Here is a 19,358-nt window from a genome sequence, read left to right on the forward strand (position 1 = left end):
TTTTTTTTTATGTTTTCATTTTTCTCATTCATTTTGTTATTTGTGTAAAGGACATCAGACTTTTTTTTTTTTTTTTCCCAATACAACACAAATCAGAAATCAGAGTACTGTAAATTAGGAGGGGTGTAATAGTAACTGTAATGCACAAACATTGGTAAAGTTTAGAGAGGTTTTAGTACATTTAACCCTAATAATATTATTAAGAATTAGTGTTTGTATACACTAAGCAAATTTGTTATACTAACAGTAGTAATAGCTATGGCTGTATGCCACGTATGGATGATTTGAATTTCAAATTTAAATCCATGTTATATGACGCGATTTAAAGAAAATTATATGCTAACTGTGTATAGAAACATTATCCTATATTACGAATTGTAAACTAACAAAATTCTTTTTTGGTTGCCTGCGTAAATCTGCTCTCCTTATCAGTTCTACTTGTATACTTTGCTAATGAGAGGAACAAAAAAAAAAGAAAAGAAACTTTTTAATGGGGATTGAATCAATAGTGTATGCTTTTTAATGGGGATTAAATCAACAAGAAAAGAGATGAAGCAAACCCATTCATTATATGTAGATGCTGGGAATGAGAAGTATGGAAAAATTATTTTGGTCTCTTATATCGTTTTAAATGGGTGAAGTGTGTAGATACCAAAGGAAAATTAAGCAGTTATTATTTTTAGTTTCTCGGAATCATGATCCCACGGAAAAAGTATTATTATATCTTTCAATTATTGCTTCAGTAATTGTGAGATTTACTCGATAAGTTGGGACACGTAAAGGGGGCTCCATAGGGGCCGGGGAAAATGAGGCCGAGAATTGAAACCGTTGAAAATTTCCTTTATTGACCTATTCCGATCGGAGGAAACTATCTCCAACGCTGCTTCGAAAGTAGGCTGGCTGCTGTGGAGTTGGCTAAAATAAGAGCCTCTTTGGATTGTGCCTTTTTTTTTTTTCTTTTGGGTAGAAATGTTTTTAAAAATATTTTCTTGACCCATTTTATAATAACCTTTTTTTTATAATAACCCCTTTTTTTTTTTCTCCAAACGATAAGAGATTTTATAATAACCTATTTGGCAACGCACATTCTCTAACACTAATAGTCTGTTTGGCTGTTGCCGCGTCTGTCTATGGGGTTCATGGCATATCGAGTAAAACGTAGCAATGCCCGATTAAAGAAATCCAGTATAAAGACGGGCAAGGCGTGGTAGCCCAAAATATTTCTCTCTTTGAGATGACAATCTCCCAATAAGAGACAATTATATGCACACGCCAATTTGTGATCAACCAGAACGATACAGCTCGAATGAGCGAATGCTCCATGGCTCAGATTCTCACTATCACAAGGTTTTAAGCTTTGCTTTTGATGCCAGGAGCAAAGGGTAAGACTTAACAATTAACATTTTTCTGAGTAATACTTCCCTGGAACGCTCTTGGCATGCGCATCGGGGGCCTATATTTCCTTTACAAGTTTAACTCTTGTTACTTCTTTAAGCGGGAGAGCCTTACAGTTTTCTCCACTTGGAAGCAATAATGTCTCGACAGCCCCGACACTGCTAGCGCCATACATATAGCCCTCAGAATTCAAAAGCAACCGTGTCCCATCGTAAGGGTACACAGAAGACAATAGCAACCAAGCAAGGCAACTCCGTCCAACACTAACAGGATTAGTAGCCTTTCATTCCCTACAAAACCAATGAAAAAGCATACATTCTATATGTTGATACACATGGCAAGCAGGTAAAGGATGGGTTAACAAACCCATCCATGTCAATGTCAATAAACATTAAAAAAAAAAAAAAAATTCCAAGCCTCAAACAACAGCAAGTAGAGCAGGATAATTAGGTGGGTTTACAATGCCTGATCTTCTTGCATCACTGGTAGTACATAAGCTGCTGTGCAGCTGCAACATTTTGGAACCCCCCATCGTATATTGCTTGGCTAGCTCCAGCAGCACCCAACCCCATAGATGCTTGCTTCAGGGGATGTTGCCCTTGAGAGTGCATGAGGGCATGGACACCACCCATCTTGCTCATAGCTAGTTGCCGTTCATAGGCCAAGAGGTCAGTAGCTGAAAGGCCTGGCAAGGGTGCAGGAGCCGGTGGCGGAAGTGGATTTGAGCTAGTTCCTGGTGGAGTTGGCTTGTTTCCCCATGAACACTAAGACACAAGGAAATTTGAAAAAGTCTAAATTTTAAGTGAAAATCCCAGCACAATTCAATACCAAAGCAACCAAATTTGCCTACAATTTACCAAAGGATTTGATTAAGGTAAGGAAACAAGAAAGCATATTCGGAGGTACTCAAACCCTGCTCCTTACCGTAACCCAGCAAAATAAAAGGGAACAGATGAGTAAGTTCATGATTCCAAGAAAATGTCAAAATAGGTGTCAGAGGAACCTGAAAGGCACACCTTAATTGGTTTCCCACAAAGAATTGACTGGGTATTGCCCATTTGAATCGCCAAAGCTGCCTCGGCATGGGTGCTGTATCTTACAAAGCCAAATCCTTTGTCACGCTGAACCCTGACTTCCTCAATCACTCCAGCACCCAAAGCATGGAAGTGCCGGTGAAGATCAAGTTGGGTTGCCTGCAAAAAGTAAAAGCACATTCTTCAAGTGCCTGCCAGAAACTCGCAAGTTCCACAATCAACTATTTTGATGTAGTAAAAAAAAAAAAAAAAGAAAGAAGAAAAAGTCTGATACACACACGTGTGTGCGTGTGTGTATACACAAGTAAATGAAACAGGCAACATTCTCATTTATAAACTTAAAAATTCTGTTCATTGATTGTAAACTTGTAACAATCCTTTGGGGAAGGGAACAAGCAGAAGGGATGGATTCTTGCCTCTGGAGCAAGATTGCCCACATACACAGTGGTAAATTGTGGATTATTCTCTGGAGCATCATTATTTGCTGCCTCCTTCCCATCCTCTGCAAAATAAAAAAATAAAAAAATAAAAATCCTTGGTGAGAAATATAGCACTCTTGTTAATGAACAGAGTAAACTCTGAAATCACCAGTTCTCCCTGTTTCACTCTTTTAAAATTACGAAAAGACAACATTAGAAAGGGAAAGACTACACAATATATCTTTCTTATTTCTGAATATGATTGTTCACCTGATGAACCAGTTGTCAGTTCCACAACACTCTTAGCATCAGAACTCTGCTTATCATCATTAGCACCAGCACCTTTAGTAGCCCAATTACAACGTATCTGTCTACTGCCAAGCCATTTTCCTGAAACAAAAGGAACCACCAAGTATAAGATGCAACCATTCGAACAGCAGCTAGAGAGATACAAAAGCAACCAACTATATGAACATGAGCAAATAATCACAGCAAGAAAAGCAACCCCATCTCAAATTTGGACAATTTCTTAATGATTTGTGAGTGATAAAACATGCCACTCGCCCGCCGCCTGCGGGGGGGGGGGGGGGGGAGGCGAACCCATTTCATCAATTTTTCTTACCTGTTAAGTCATTTATTGCACTCTGCGCATCCTGAAAAGAAAATGAAGTCCTGAATATTGAATAAAACCAGTGAAGCGCATCAAATATCCAAATGACAGTTGCAGGAAAGTGGCATACCTGCTGATTCCTAAAAGATACAAATCCATAACCCCTTGAACGGCCTGTCTTCTGATCCCACATAACCCTTGCATCACTGTAATATAAACAAAACAGCTCAAATAATCAACTTTATGCTCCAATCAGGCACAAGTTTAAGCATTATAATCAGTGCAGCCAACAATATGGAGACAGAGATAGAAAGAGAAGGGGGGGGGATGCTTACGAGCAACTAGGGTAAACTGAAAAACAAGCAAACAGCATGGCATCAGTAACCTCAGGGCTAAGATCACCAACAAAAATGTTGAAGTGACCTGCACAACAGAAAAAACATGCAGTTAACCAAAGAATATGTTATGATGTCATCTTCTTATAACTTCAGAATCACAAGAACATCAAACATAAAAGATTACCATACCTGATGTATCCTCCCTTTGACCACTGGCGTATGCCCAATTAACTTTAATTGGCTGCCCAAACCTGCATAGCCATAACATAAGTAAAGCAGAAAAATCAAGCAAGTACTATAGTGAGTGCTATATATACTGTTTACTTACAGATGCCTCCCATTAAGAGACAATATAGCAAGTGCAGCAGATCTACGATCATAATAATGAATAAATCCATAGGATGACTGCAAGGAGCAAAAGGGAGTGCGTGGAAGGACATGACTGTCAGTGAACAAAAGGCAAAACATATCCCAGGCAATTGTATGATAACATAAAATCAGAATGGGGTATAGAAAAAATAAAAGTAGACTACCTTTTCTTTCCTAATAAGTTTACAACCTTCAACAGGACCTGTACTCGAGAAAACTTCCTGAATGAGTGGTTCAGTCACTTGGGTATGGATGTTTCCTACATACCTGCAATTTCTCAAAAATAAAAAACCTAGAGGTTTAAAAAGAAAAAGAAAACAAAAAAAAATAAATGAATCTATAAGAATCTCCTTTGATTACTGAAGCACGTTATGAACAGAAGTACACACAAATGGCACAAGAAAGATGCTTATGTTTATCACATAAATAAGCATTGGATGAATATCTATAACTCAATATGACATTCAATGAAGGGCAAGCAAAGGGACAAAGACAATAGAATACCACATTGAATGGGAAATAAGAATTCTTAGTTGCAAAATTGCTTTCACTTCTATGGAACAAACCCACTATGTGACAATATATACATCTACTAAGAAAAAGGCTCCAAACAGCACTCACACGCTGCGGCATGTACTTGGATCAAAACCAGGAGGCAAATTTCCACTTGGAATTGGCTCAATCTGCAAAGATTAAAAAAAAAAAAGAATAAAAATAAAGAAAAATCATAGTGCTTTGTATCTCTACAACTGAAACCACCAAAGTACAGGCGAGTGAAATGAACACAATGATTTGACCAAGCACAGCACGAACATGTCACTACCAAAACTTCTGCAATACAGGGCAAGAAGAAACCCATATACCAAATACAAATAGAAGAAAGAAGACGTGTAAAGAAGATTGACATATAAAGGGGAATGATCAAAATGTTAAAATTTTCATAATACAGATCCGGTTAGCGAACACAATCAGTGGGGGTAAAAAAATGTTGCACCATGAGAGATAAATTCTTTCCTAAAAGCCCTGCTTGTCTATATAACACTTCTACCTTTCCAGTGCCTCCGCTACCTTCTTGGATTAAATGCCTCAAAATGGCAATCCGTCAATTGAACCAACTGCTGCATTTTCTTAGATGAGATTTTATCTTGAAAGAATGAGAATTGTTGTACACTTTGACCATAAATCGGAAAATAAAGGAAGAAAGAAACTAACTAGTACGCAGAAGCAATGGAACACTAGAAAGCTACATCCCTGTTAGCTAGAAGAATAATCAAAATTCAGAGATGCAATCCTCATTGACAACCACCGTTTTCACAGTAAAGACTGGTGCTTTAAGTGAGCTATAAAACTCTCTAAATCCTCTCAAATTTCCTAAAAAGCCGGGTAACAGAAAAATAAAAAAGCCATATCGGTGAACTTGAACGAAAAAAGTAATGTTTAAAAGGAAAAGCAATCATCTTTCTGGTCTACAGCCCAATGGACAGCATCATGCAATGGAAAAATAACACCCACAGTAGAAAAACCTGAACAGATAAACATATAAGGCAAAACAAAAATATAAACACAGAGCTTGCAGGCACTCCCAAAGGACTATAAAACAACGAAAAGAGTTCCAATTGCCTCTTGATTAACAAGTGAAGTCAAACAGGAAAATGAAAAAAAAAAAAAAGGGACAACACATAACCTTATTTTTACAGCGGTCAAATTATCAAATTTACCATTTCAAACCATTCAATTCAATTTATCCAGGAGAATATAACAGAAAAAGTACAAAAGGCAGACAAAAAGAGGGTTTTGTGGTCAATTCCAACAATAGTAAAGAATGGGATTGTTAAAAAATGAAGCCATTTCATCATCCTCAGGCATAAAAAACAGCTCTCAGGAAAAAGCGGGGGAGGAACTCAAAGGACAAGAAAACATATCCATCAAGAGATAGAACTGTTATATTACACAAGGTTTAAAAAAAAGAATAGAAAAATTGAACAGTTTCGAACCTGAGGAGCAGCTAAAAGACCAGGGTGATAGAGAGACTGCTGCTGAAGAAGCGCGTGTTGCATCAGCGCCTGGTGTTGCTGTTGCTTCAGCCTCTGATGCTGCATTTTAGGGTTACGATCGATTTGATCGACTTGATTGATGAAGAGATTTTGATGGAGGGTAGGGTTTCGAGAGTGAGAAGAAGAGCTAGGTCCTAGGGGCCTCGAAGAAGAAGAAGAAGAAACAGGAAAAAAAAATTAAAGAAAGAAAAAAGGAAAAAAAAAAAAGAAAGGAAAAAAAGAAAAAGAAAAAAGACAAGAAAATTAAAGAGAGGCCTATCTAAAAGGGGGGAATTAACCTCGCCTCACGCGGATATTTATAGGACGCTTTTTACCGAGTCGTACCGTAGACAGATGCAGTAAACCAGTAATTTACATTTTACTTCCCCTAAGGTTTAATAAAATCACTGATTAATCCTCAAGGTTCAGCCAAATTACAAAAAAGGTCCCTATTTCTGTATTTCAAAATGATTTTGTTCAACAATTGAATGAAGATGCATATTTTTTTTTTTTGGGGGTCATGTAATGTAAATCATTTTGAACACAAGGGCAAATATTTGTGACCCTACACATAGCGTTTAAAATGAAATACAACACGTAATATTATAAATTTTTTTGTTAACCAATCCTTGTGATCAACCTTCAGGAATGGTGCCTGAAGGTTCCTGCTCGTAATTCGCCGCCACTAAACCATCATATCCATTGACAGTAGATATGGTCTGTGTTTTTTTTAAAGAAGAAGAGAAAAAAAAAGAATCTAATATCCCCCAAACTCTAAGAGTTGTTCTCCTTTTTCTTATCAATTACATTTTCATGACTGTCAATTTTCAATATCTTATGTTCAGCAAATTAGTGAAATCAAACATAAAAGTTAAATATATCAATTCTTATAAAACCTTAAGTTGAAACATCACAAACAAAACATTTACTTCCACTTGAAACTTGACAAAAGCATAGCAAAATTAAAAACATTAAAACATAGACTTCCAAAAAAATTTCATTAACATACCCAATTTTTTTGGAAAGGGAACTTACAGGGGGTGAGTGTCATGGGGCCAAAATCTATAGAGTTTGACCTGTAATTTGATTAATCCATAAGAAAATTATGACCCAATTTTATTTGTTGGATGTTTCCAATTTTATTTGTTTTTGGGACGTTAAAACAATACAAAAAGCCTACGTAGCAGAGCCCAAGGTAAACCAGAACAGCCCACTTTTAATAGCCCAAATACAAAACAGGCATGTTTAACATTAAATTCGATTCTCCCTCCATTTTCACCAAGTTTTGGAGGAGACCATTTTTCAACCATATATCTTGGCACCATTCTTGTGAATTTTGATATACCAATTTTCTGCAATTCATCCCCTATCAACACTTCAAAGTAATATACTACAAGATTTGGGAGCTACTTAGAGGTCACTAGGCTTTAGTTATCGTGTAAGCAACCTGTTAGAAATAGCGTTGTACCTGAAGGAATAACTTTCGTGCTCCTGGTGATGTAGCAGGATAACTAGTAATTGGCAGCGGTGGATTTTTCTTGAGATTTAATATGTGTTTTGCAAAATGAGGGATTTTGCTTAAGAAGGATTTGCAATATGGCAAAGGAAGAAGGATAATTGTCATATTAACAAGAGATGTTTTGTTAACCATTATTGATTATTTAGATTAACCCAATGACACCGGTTGGGTTGGGTGATAAGAAGGAGAAAATGTAAGTAGGAGACTTATATTTAAAACCTCCAACTTACCAAAAAAAAAAAAAAAATCTAAGAATTAACTTAACTAGAGATGTTATTATTAAATAAGACACTTTTCATCAAAATAAAGCGTAATAGACGAATCATAGCCACAAGAGAAGACAACAAGAAGTATTTTACTACGCCCAAAAATGTAATACAGCAATTAGATATCCTAACGCAGTGACACGTGTCATCTTTAAACTATAAAAACTTCTAATTAAGTTTGAACTCTTATTGACCAAAGCAACAAGCAACAATTGATGATCTATCTCCAATGGAGAGCACAAAAAATAAGGAAGTTGGGGTAGGCAGGCCTTCTCATTGTTCTCTTTCAAATTGGCTAATCTTTCTCCCAGTTTTTTATTTTGTTTTCCTCTAGAATATTTTTATTCAATTCAAACATTGACAAGATAAATTTTATAATCTAAATTTTTTTTTTTTTTTAGATTATTCATACTTGAATTTCTATGAGGTTGAATTAGGTGATTTGGGGGAAAAAAGGAAGAAGAATCTTCCTTGACAGAGAGAAGAATGGAACCACAGTTTTTTTGGCTGACTAGAGTTGGACTTAAGTTCTATATCATAATTAAAGAAGAACATGTATCACCATACTAGGATAAGTTGTAACACTTGTAGGCGTAACAAAAGATCCATAGTCAACAAAAACCAAATCCCGCATTTTAAATTTCTCATCATCTTTACTTTCACAACCAACTACTCTAATAAAAGTAGTTGGCCACTGGGGATAGATTTAAAACTCTCTTATTGGATGCAGGTCAAGGAATTCGACCTGCATTCTTATTCAAAAATTTTTGAAAATTTTACAGCAAATGTAAAGATACTTGTTTGGTCCAGTAACGATTCAGTTCCTTTCAAGTTCCCTATTGATTCTCATGGATCCACTCCTTTCCCTTAACGTAGAGTAATAATAGATGTAGAATAAAATTTATCGTGTCTCTAACAAAAAAAATCATCTCTACTTTTGTGTCCCATAGTCCGATACTGCTGTAGTACTCCTATTGGTGGTGCGGTTCCATATGAAAAGTTTTCAGTGACCAAAAGAAGACACCTCAGCATAAAAGCGTTCTCATTAGCAATGCGATCAAATCTGCTAAATTGAGGGCTGAAACTGATCAACCTACTCTTTTTAAATCATACATACAATTACGCAACCGTTAGTAATTATAATAGAAAAATTTTTGTTTCCATATTTTTCGAGAAAACACTCCCTTCATTCATTCATTCACTAATTTAAATCGCCAACACATACTGGAACTTGGAGAATTTGTTTTGTTACGCTAATCTAAAGATTTAACACTTCAATTTGTGTATTATACTTTTTCATCCGTGCAGAGGCCCCGTACTGGACCTAGACACGTGGCAGCCCAGATATAGCCGATCTGGGCTCCGGCCCCAGGCTCCTGGCGACCGCCCTGGCCGCCCCCCCCGCTAGGGCTCCAGGGGGATCAGGAGACCGTCCCGCGGAGGTCGGAGGAGATCCCGCTCGGCGCGGGATTGAGATTATATTAGGAAGGTCCTGGAACGTACGGAGGTCGGATTCTGGTCCAAGTATAAATAGTGCTACACACCCATTGCCCAAGGTACGCTCACTATAGGCAAATTACTCCCGGTTGTTACTACTTCCCGTGAACTCTACTCATCGGAAAATTAACTTGACCGTCGGAGTGCCCTCGAGGTCAACCCTCGGGCCCCCTCTGTTAGCTCATCCTTGTTCGTTTTGCAGGCTTGGAGTCAGCTCTTCCATCAGCACCCCGAGCTGATCAGGTCAGCTCTCCTCGGGGAAGTTCCGTACTTCTTCAGTTGGCGCCGTCTGTGGGAAACGCAAGGTAATTATTGTTGTGTTGATGGCAAGAACACGATCCAAGCGAACCGTTGAGAGCACCGGCCCGAGAGCCGGCGAGCGGAGACCGAGGAGGCCGGGGGCGCGGGGGGCTCGGCCCTCTCAGGGGAGTGAAGACAGCAGATCCTCCAGTTCGTGACGGAGAACCTCCCGATGCTGGAGGACCTAATCCGGCAAGCGAAGGAGAAAGAGGGGGCTGGAAGCGCGCAGACTTCCAAGGCTAAGGGGAAAGACAAGGAGTTGCCCCCTGACCCTTCGGAGGATGAGTCACGGGATCAGCCCCGCAGGAGGAAACGGCCGCGGACTCCATCTCGTCCGCGACCCTCGGACCAGGACGAGGTGACCTGACCACCTCGGACTGCGCAAGCAGAAGCTATACACCGAGTTCGTAGAGAGACTTCCCAAGTCAGTTCGAGAGATGCTGAATCAAGCTCACGAGAAAGCTAATGCAGAGGAAGCCAATCGTTTGAAAGGCGCACAAGAGAGGTCGGAGAGGCTCGCGTTGAGCTAGCTGAGGCCAAATAGGCCAGAGAGACTCCTGCGCGAGCTGAGGCCGGGCTGGCCAGAGACGCAGCTGAGGTCGAGCAGACCGGAGACGTCGCCGAGGTCATATAGGCCACGAGAGCCGTCGAGGCCGAGCTGACCGGAGACGCAGCTGAGACCGAACTGGCCGGCGAAGCTGCCGAGGTCATATAGGCCGCAAGAATTGCCAGGGCAGAGCTGACCTGAGACGCAGCTGAGGCCGAGAAGGCCAGAGAAGTACCGATGTCATACGGGCCGTAAGAGCGGCCGAGGCCGAACTGGCCAGAGACGCAGCTGAGGTCGAGCAGACCGGAGACGTTGCCGAGGTCATATAGGCCACGAGAGCCGTCGAGGCCGAGCTGGCCAGAGACACAGCTGAGACCAAACAGGCCGGAGAAGCTGCCGAGGTCACACGAGCCGTGAGATCAGCTAAGGCCGAGCAGGCCGTGAGAGCCATCGAGGCCGAGGTGGCCAAAGACGCAGCTGAGGCCGAACAGGTCGAAGAAGCTGTCGAGACCAAACAGGTCGGAGAGGCTGTACAGGCCGAAGAAGCCAAGGAGGTTGCTGGACAGGCCATCCCAACGTAGACATCGTATATTGATAGAGCATCAAGCAAGGGCGTGGAGTCAGACCACTCCTAATCAGCTCTATGGAGGAAGAATTGGCTTGCGCCTTGAGGTTCGATTTCAGGGCCTCCAATAACGAGTCCGAAAGTCAGATCGTACGCCAGCTCGGAGTCTGTTCGCGCAAGTGTATTTAAATAGCATGATAAGAAAGACATGAATGAAAAATTTTGCCAAGTATAAAAGAAACAAAAGTCTATTCATTCCACAAGATTCTATTTACAAAGGAATTCATACAAAAAACGAACTGGTCCTACTCAGTTCGGTCTTACAAATTACTCGAGCAAGAGCCGCAATCGTGGAATCATGGGTCATGAATGCCTTTAAAGTTTGGTGCTCGACCCAGGAGGTCGGCATGATTGTCTTTAACATATCTGACGCTCGACCCAGGAGGTCGGCGTGACTGCCTTTTAAGTTTGGTGTTCGACCCAGGAGGTCGGCATGATTGTCTTTAACATATCTGACGCTCGACCCAGGAGGTCGGCGTGACTGCCTTTGAAGTTTGGTGCTCGACCCAGGAGGTCGGCATGATTGTCTTTAACATATCTGACGCTCGACCCAGGAGGTCGGCGTGACTGCCTTTGAAGTTTGGTGCTCGACTCAGGAGGTCGGCGTGACTGCCTTTGAAGTTTGGTGCTCGACCCAGGAGGTCGGCATAATTGTCTTTAACATATCTGACGCTCGACCCAGGAGGTCGGCGTGACTGCCTTTGAAGTTTGGTGCTCGACCCCGGAGGTCGGCATGACCTTCTTGAAGGTGCGATGCTCGACCCCAAGAGGTCGGCACGCCGTGACTTACTTTGAGGTAGCTTGTCAAAATCAGGGAGCACGCTGGCTCGGCCCAGGAGGTCGGCACGATTGCCCTGAGAATGTGATGCTCGACCCCAAGAGGTTGGCATATCCGCTAAAATCAAAGTTCGACGCTCGACCCGAGAGGTCGGCGTGACTGCCTTCAAAGTATGATGTTCGGCCACAAGAGGTCGGCACGGCTTGAAATTTTGAAGTCGGAAAGTACGATATTCGGCCCCAAGAGGTCGGCACGTTGTGCCTTAACTTGAATGAGTTTGTTTGACCCAGGAGGTCGGCAAGGCTCAAATCTTTAAAAGTTGGGGGCTTAAACCATGTCAGTGGCAATTTGATGCTCGGTCCCATGAGGTCGGCACGCATTGATCAAGTTTGTTGAAACTTGGGAGTTTGACGCTCGACCCAGGAGATCGGCGCGGTTTTCTCAGTGACAGCACTGTACCAGAGGTGACTGGGGCAGAGCAGTGCGCGACGCTGGTCTCCCACGTGACAGAGTATAGATTAGGTCTGCCTGTAAGCCTTACCTAATCTAGGGGGCTAGTGTAGAGGCCCCGTACTGGACCTAGACACGTGGCAGCCCAGATATAGTCGAGCTGGGCTCCGGTCCCAGGCTCCTGGCGACCGCCCTGGACCGTCCCCCCCGCTAGGGCTCCAGGGGGATCAGGAGACCGTCCCGCAGAGGTCGGAGGAGATCCCGCTCGGCGCGGGATTGAGATTATATCAGGAAGGTCCTGGAACGTACGGAGGTCGGACTCTGACCTAGGTATAAATAGTGCTACACACCCATTGCCCAAGGTACGCTCACTATAGGCAAATTACTCCCGGTTGTTACTACTTCCCGTGAACTCTACTCACCGGAAAACTAACTTGACCGTCGGAGTGCCCTCGGGGTCAACCCTCAGGCCCCCTCTGCTAGCTCATCCTTGTTCGTTTTGCAGGCTTGGAGTCAGCTCTTCCATCAGCACCCCGAGCTGATCAGGTCAGCTCTCCTCGGGAAAGTTCCGTGCTTCTTCAATCCATTATACAAGTCTCTGTGTAGTATACCTTCTCATAATTTATACATAGGTATAACTTGCCCAACAACAAAAAATACTAACGAAACAAATTTGACTCTTCTTCTTAGATTCTGACACCTCAGCTACACTAGTGAGGGCACGTGCTCTCTTGGGTACCATTAACCTCCGCAAAGCCCGGAACCCTGCGTGATAAATGTTTTGTTTGGACAGAATATTATTTGAAATAACTACTATCGTATTTTTTATAATATAATATATATAAAATTAAAAAATTATTAAAAATATAAAAAGATGAGTTATAAAATATATATACGATACAAACCACATATTATTTGAAATACAGCAGGTCAAGGTTTCCGCCACTGGTGGATTCTGGGTTTTTTTTTTTTCCCTCCCTAAACAATGATGTCAAATATGCTAGAGTAATACTTCAAACAAAGCAAACAATAGCGTCCAGTACAGCTCCCACAAAAAATGGAACCCCGTCCCTCAGGCCTCTACCAGTGCTACTGAAACCCAAGGAAAAAAAATTGCCATTTTACAAAAATCAAGAGCTTCAGAGGGAAAAAAAAAAAAAAAAAACAAGCGTAGAACTTGAAAAATCCGTAGCGCCTGGAGTCGACTGCAGTAGGGTAAGTTGAATCCGTAGCGTCCAAAAAGGCTGGTAACAGCTACAGATCAGAAAAAATTGAGCTCGTATATACGTGTATGTCAGAGAGCCCGTATAAGCCAATTAAAACACACAACTTCAGAAGTTTCTGAAGTTGTAGCTATAATTTGAGTTCAAGCTGTTCCTGATCATCCTTGGAAGAAGATTCTGGTCGATCGTTGTTGTTGTTGTTGTTGTTGTGCAATTGATATGGTGCTCTTGCACCAGCCCTGAATCAAACAAAATAGCAAAAAGGGAAACAAGCACCCTCAGATTGTCATTCATGAACACGTCCCCTCGTAAATTAAGTGTATCTAATCAAGGTAATGAAGAAACTGAGAGCCAAACTTATTCTGAAAGAGTAGCAAAGTAATTATATCCACCCTTACCTATCTTTTCTCTTGGCAAGGAACCGATGAAGTGATGATCTTCTTGCAATTGGCAATTCTGAAACACGGAAACAACAATCCTATTGGTATCAAGCATTTAACGGAGAAGATAACTACTGATATCAGGTAGTGACTAACCAGAAGTATTAGCTTCAGGCTGGGGTTGCTTAGGCGATTCTTGAGCAGCAGTACAAACTGGATCAGCCGGTGCTCTAGATCCGGACGCCACAGCACCAGCAGAGCAGAGTTTCTCCACACTGTTATTAGGTGTCGAGAATCTTCCGCTAGCATTAGCATTACCAGATCCTCCACTGCTAGCCAAAAGCATTATTTCCTCAGCTTTCTCAGCTGGTAAATCGTCAAACACGATTACATCCCCCGCATAAAATATAGTCATCTGGGCTCTCTTGGGTTCACCTGCCATCTCCTCCCTGCAATATGAACCAAAAGCGTGCCACCAGTCAATCCTACCCTCAAGACAGTTACTTCGAAATCACACAACGCACCACAACAAAGGCAGAATCTTGAAAGAGAAGAACGAACCTAGGACTAACATTTCTTGAGGCATCCTCCGGAGTATTGGAAGTGACCAAGGGAGCAAATCGAGATGAGGGATCAACAGGCTTGCTCTGTTCTGACGAGGGCTGTTCCGGAATTTCCAAGCTGTTGAGTAAGTTCAGCGTAGAGGTGGAAGTTTCAGGTTCTTCTGGTTTAGCTGAAAACAAGCATATCAAAGCGGAAGCGCTTAGTTCGGCTATAGATTGAAGTATTCATTGCCAATTATTACTCCTACCATACATGGAAGTTACCAATCAGTGAAAAGTAAAGCAAAGCACAGCAAGTGCAGATACAAATTTAAGTCCCTTTTTTTAATTAAAGAAAAAAAAAACAATTGTAGCTACAAATTCAAGTTAACCATCAGCTTAATTTAATTTATAACTGAAGTATCTTCCTATTATTTAAGTCGTTGTAAAACCTTCTTGTAACCCGGACAAAGGCCAAGGAATAAGAAAATCCAATTTTGCTTGCATACTGGAAATTCTGAAGAACAAAGAAGAGGGACAAGGAAAGCAGCTCCCTTGAACGCATTTCAATGGAAAATCCTAGTAATACGAGGGAGTACATTCAGATTTGAGACTCAAACGGACAGAAATTAATGATAAATCAGAACATCCCCCCCCCCTTCGGGGGGGCGGGGGGGGGGGAGGGAAGAATTTATGTACCTATAGCTTCTGGTTTACAGCTGATTCCAGCAAGATTTAGATCTCTTAAGCCACCTCTTTCTTTAACATACTGACTCAAGAGGTTGCAAGTGTGAGCAAAGTTTGATTTCTCCAGTGCTTTACCCTTACCAGAGGCTTTGCTGCTGACAAAGGAATTGTGTGAAGCAGACATGTTTGTTGCCTTTAGAATCAAGACTATGAAGCGTCTGGCTCTTCGAAGTTCAAGACACTCAGAAAACTCTCTTGGTCATGCCGTTCTTCTTTCACTTCTTTATTTTTTTTTCCCCCCCGTAAACTCGAGAGCTTGAAGCGAAAGATTTGTTTTTGGTTTTGGCCTTTAGGGGAATATATCCTGAAAAGGAAGTGGGAGGAGGAGAAGAGGACAATGGACCTATGGAAGAGTGGAAGGTACGGCAGGACGCTTATCAAATGGTTTTCCGCTCTCCTATTCTTGGTAATCGGGGTCTGGCTGTGGCCAGTGTGGTCCTCATTTCTTTTTGTTAGAAAAAAGAGCGGCTTGACCGCTTGAGAGAGAAGGGTGGGGGTTTAGGGGGTGGGGAGTGGATGGACCTGTGTTATAGCACGTGTTAATTGCCATTGCTGGATAAAAAGACTGGACCCTTTAAGAAAGAGAAATGATGTGGAGTTGGATAAATCCTAGCAGCCTTCGGCACAGGAACACTTTCTTTACTTAACGCCGGACCATATCAATGGCAACAATAGTCAATTTACGTGGGTCCAATTCACACATTTTTTTGAAAATTTTCTTTTCTTTTCTTCTTAAATTTTTTGTCCCAATATGTTTGCGTTTGAGTGCAGCGTAACGTTACGTGCCTTTTTTTTTTTTTTTTGGTATACTACTAGTGGGTTATTTTTTCAAATATATTTGCTTACATCACTATTATAATTTCCAACATAGTTTTTTATCTTTTCAATTATCTTTTTACCTCACATACATCACATCACAAAAAATATTACAGTAAAAATATCTCAAAATAACCCACTATCCAAACACATTGACGGTTAGCTAAGATAATGCGTTAAGTACCCACTCCCAAAAAAAGATAATAGAGAAATATTATCACGAAAAACGACGTAATTTTTTTTTACAAAAAACAGAAATGCAAACAAGACCTTAGTATCCGTCCTAAAAGTCTTCCTTGGTCGACATCGACTTCATAAACTTTTACACATTTTACGGATTATTTTTTCTTTTTTGGGGCTTGCGTCTAATGATAACCTAAGCTTCCCGTTGATTTGAGGCTCGACACGCCAGCGTATTTATGCTTTAGTGCGCCGTCGCGATTAATTTGTTTTCCTATTCTTGTAAGGTTTGCTTCTTTTTCTCCTAAATTTTTAAAATTTTGGGAGATTTTAAAGCTTTTCTTCCCTAGTTGGATCCCTCGTTTCCTCGGGAGGTGATTATGATTATTTGTAGCGGCGAAACAAGACATGGAATGTAAGATTAAAAGATGATTGCAGGAAAAGTTAGAGCTCAAAAAAAGGTAATATTAGCATTCAATATACATGACATATTATAAGCATTTAATATATATGAGATAAAAAAATAATAAAAAAATGTATCAAAAAACATGATTTCACAACTTTTTTTCTCAAAAATTAGCAATTTTGATTGGGCCTAATTTTTTAAATTTCAGTTTTTAACTCTATATACCTTTCATTGGGTCAATGTATAATATCTAACAATACTAGATTTCTTTACTTCGTATAATTGACTCCAACAATCACTATAAGTTAAGACATACTCCTAGAATCACGAATCATTTCAAAAGATTTTTACAAATCACTTATCAATATAGCCATTACATGAATAATAAAATTTGAACACATATATTTTATAAAGGAGTATTTTATCCTTATCAATAAAATGAATTAGTGTCGGTGCTTCACAAGAATAGAGCCACTAGGTTAGAATTTCTTCACGTTGACTAGTTGGTTAGAATTTCTTCATAGTTTCTCTTCTTTTCGTATACGAAGGCGATGCATGGGACATTGGATGTTGGTGTAAATAAAAGGATCTGCATCTCTTAATCATAAAATTTTTTATTCGAAACTCATGAAAATGTAAAGGATAACGTTGAAAGAGCTCCCCTAAAGAGTCCGACACAGTTTGAACGGGATTAGTCATAGATCGTAAAATGAATACAAATATCTTTGGGTTATACCAAAAAAGGAGAGGCATGGGACCAACGAATGCTGGCGTAAATGGATGAAACGGGCATTTCTTAGCCATGAGACCTCGATTTGAAACCATGGAAATGTAAAGGATTACGTTGGGAAAGCTTTTCCCGCAAGGGATCTCATCGAATACCATTGGATTATACCAAAAAAGAGATGCATGGGCCCCTTAAACAGGAATTAATCATATAACAAAATTTGAGTTTCTCTTGGAAGTCGGGTAGGAGTTGAAAGAGCCATCAGAAGGCCGTATGAAAGCAACAAATGGCCAATTCCGTTTACCGCTGCATAGCCACCTTGAACGACCTTTACCGCGAAATGTATTGGTCGTTGCTTGTGCAGCCCAACATTTTTAAATTGGGACCGGGGAGTAAATTAAAAAAATCTTTCGGTTCAAAGGTTTAATAATTTTTTATTTATTTTAGTATTAAATTTTTTAATAAAACTAAAATATTTATTTTTAAAAAACTTAATAAAAATCCGTTGAACCTCCCGATTTTTATCAATTTTGACTAGTTTAATTACTTCTCTGGATTTTTAGTTGAATCGGATCGGAGGCATGTTCGGTTCGTGCTTCAACTGACCGGTCCGATCAAATTTTCAAAACATTGGTGCAACCACGGGAATTCGCCTCGTGATCACGGCCTCATTTCACACCAAATCGAAATTTTAGATCTCACCTAAATTTAACATTTTCTTCAATTTTCCGGAGGGTACAGTAATAGTTTGGCCATCTCAACTAAGTAGTTTTTAATCTTATACCTTTTCAACGGAGCTGTGGCCCATCACTTATTGTCGTTCTTTAATCTTTCCTCGCCATGTGTTACGCATTACATGCAAACAGCTTTTTTTTTTTTTTTTTTTAGATTTAAACTCAATATCTTTTATTTATAATTTCTCTTATATTACCACTCAATTGTTAATTCAATTAAAAAGATAAAAGATTTACAGCTCCTTTCAACTTTCCACCTAACCGTTAGCTTAATTTAAAAGATAACAAATTAATTATTAAAAGAATGTAAGCTAAAATAGAAAAAATAAAATAAAATCTTTTCTTGGACCCTTCTAACCCTCCCCCATTCTTCCCAAATCCAACCGCTAGACATAGAAAAATGATATGCTATACAACTCTATGCGAGGAAAATAAATTAATCTCAAAAGATGACCGTCTCCAAAATTTTTAACTATGTTCGCATCTATATCGCATAAAACCGTGTCATGATTTTCAATCATATTTTTTTACAGTCAAACTCACTAATCATTCATATTGGGGACGTTTTGCCATTTTAGTTTGAAGTAATTAGAAGCATCTTATAGACAAGTTTCACAAGCGGACAAAGTCTATAAGTAAAGCTACAAATATGAAGAGTTTTTTTTCTGTTTTCATCTTTTACGTGATTATTATTAGTAGGCTACTTGTACGGAAAAGGTTAATGAATTCAAGATCGAGCAAGAGGGGAACGGTTGAATTTACTATTTTAACATTTAAAAAGGGAAAAGGGAAATTTAAATCTAAGATTTCTATTTCTTGACATCCGTGCCATTGCGACTAAAGAATTTGTCAAGAAAAGATAACCTCAGCACTATAAAAGCAAACGTTTTTCACGCATCCACAAAAACACGTTTTATTCCTTTTTCTTAGCCCACAAGTGACAACTAGTACAAAAGTGTACAGCGGAGAGGGCCGACAGTCCAGTCCACACAGGTGCAATAGTTGAAAGTTCGGTAATGCAGACCGCCACGCCAATACGGAGTTGATTTTTGTTGGACTTTCTGAATTTCCACGCAACTCGCAATAGAGCACGTTCAGTTCTTGAGGGCAACTGTTAGAGCTTTGACCGAGTCTAATGGTTGATGTTCTAGGGTTTAATTTTGACTCGAATCTTAATAAATTATAAATATTTTTTGAATTTGATACATTTATTTGTATAAATGTTTAAGTTTGACTCATTAAATTATACGAGCTAAATTCGATTCGATTATTAAACGAGCCTAATGTTGCTGTGTTCGAAATCGATTCCTTTATTCCACGATTGAAGTTTTTTTTTGTCCAATTCGAACGGGCAAAATACGGACACATTTGCAAACAGGTCAGTTCATTAAAAGCTCTCGTTGCTGTCGGCTGGAATTTGCCA

The 19,358-nt window shown here is 40.1% G+C and overlaps 2 protein-coding genes across 2 annotated transcripts; both read right to left on the reverse strand.

Moving 5' to 3' along the window:
* Nucleotides 1–1,651: 1,651 nt before the first annotated feature.
* On the reverse strand, nucleotides 1,652–6,487 carry LOC113742145 (oligouridylate-binding protein 1B). The gene is made up of 12 exons (XM_027269871.2): nucleotides 6,160–6,487; nucleotides 4,787–4,848; nucleotides 4,330–4,432; nucleotides 4,125–4,201; nucleotides 3,986–4,047; nucleotides 3,794–3,881; nucleotides 3,589–3,664; nucleotides 3,471–3,501; nucleotides 3,119–3,238; nucleotides 2,846–2,931; nucleotides 2,412–2,588; nucleotides 1,652–2,159 (listed from the first exon to the last, which is right to left on the reverse strand). Exons 1-12 carry the CDS (start codon nucleotides 6,262–6,264, stop codon nucleotides 1,875–1,877), a joined length of 1,272 nt encoding a protein of 423 aa, XP_027125672.1. The 5' UTR covers nucleotides 6,265–6,487; the 3' UTR covers nucleotides 1,652–1,874.
* A 6,586-nt stretch (nucleotides 6,488–13,073) lies between these two features.
* Nucleotides 13,074–15,346, reverse strand: LOC140005067 (protein TIFY 10B-like). Its single transcript, XM_072045202.1, has 5 exons — nucleotides 15,025–15,346; nucleotides 14,345–14,516; nucleotides 13,940–14,232; nucleotides 13,802–13,859; nucleotides 13,074–13,642 (listed from the first exon to the last, which is right to left on the reverse strand). The coding sequence occupies exons 1-5, from the start codon at nucleotides 15,194–15,196 to the stop codon at nucleotides 13,534–13,536; spliced, it is 804 nt and encodes a 267-aa protein (XP_071901303.1). The 5' UTR covers nucleotides 15,197–15,346; the 3' UTR covers nucleotides 13,074–13,533.
* Nucleotides 15,347–19,358: the final 4,012 nt, after the last annotated feature.

Source organism: Coffea arabica, chromosome 4c (genome assembly GCF_036785885.1).
Source record: "Coffea arabica cultivar ET-39 chromosome 4c, Coffea Arabica ET-39 HiFi, whole genome shotgun sequence".
Taxonomy (NCBI): domain Eukaryota; kingdom Viridiplantae; phylum Streptophyta; class Magnoliopsida; order Gentianales; family Rubiaceae; genus Coffea; species Coffea arabica.

Excerpts from the sequence above, each read along its gene's own strand:
- LOC140005067 (XM_072045202.1), bottom strand. The coding sequence starts at position 15,196 with ATGTCTGCTTCACACAATTCCTTTGTCAGCAGCAAAGCCTCTGGTAAG. Across the intron at positions 14,517-15,024 it reads CTGTAAACCAGAAGCTATAG|CTAAACCAGAAGAACCTGAA; the intron begins GTACATAAATTC and ends GCTTGTTTTCAG. Across the intron at positions 13,643-13,801 it reads CTTGCCAAGAGAAAAGATAG|GGCTGGTGCAAGAGCACCAT; the intron begins GTAAGGGTGGAT and ends TGTTTGATTCAG.
- LOC113742145 (XM_027269871.2), bottom strand. The coding sequence starts at position 6,264 with ATGCAGCATCAGAGGCTGAAGCAACAGCAACACCAGGCGCTGATGCAA. Across the intron at positions 4,849-6,159 it reads GTCTTTTAGCTGCTCCTCAG|ATTGAGCCAATTCCAAGTGG; the intron begins GTTCGAAACTGT and ends TAATCTTTGCAG. Across the intron at positions 3,882-3,985 it reads TCAAAGGGAGGATACATCAG|GTCACTTCAACATTTTTGTT; the intron begins GTATGGTAATCT and ends TCTGTTGTGCAG.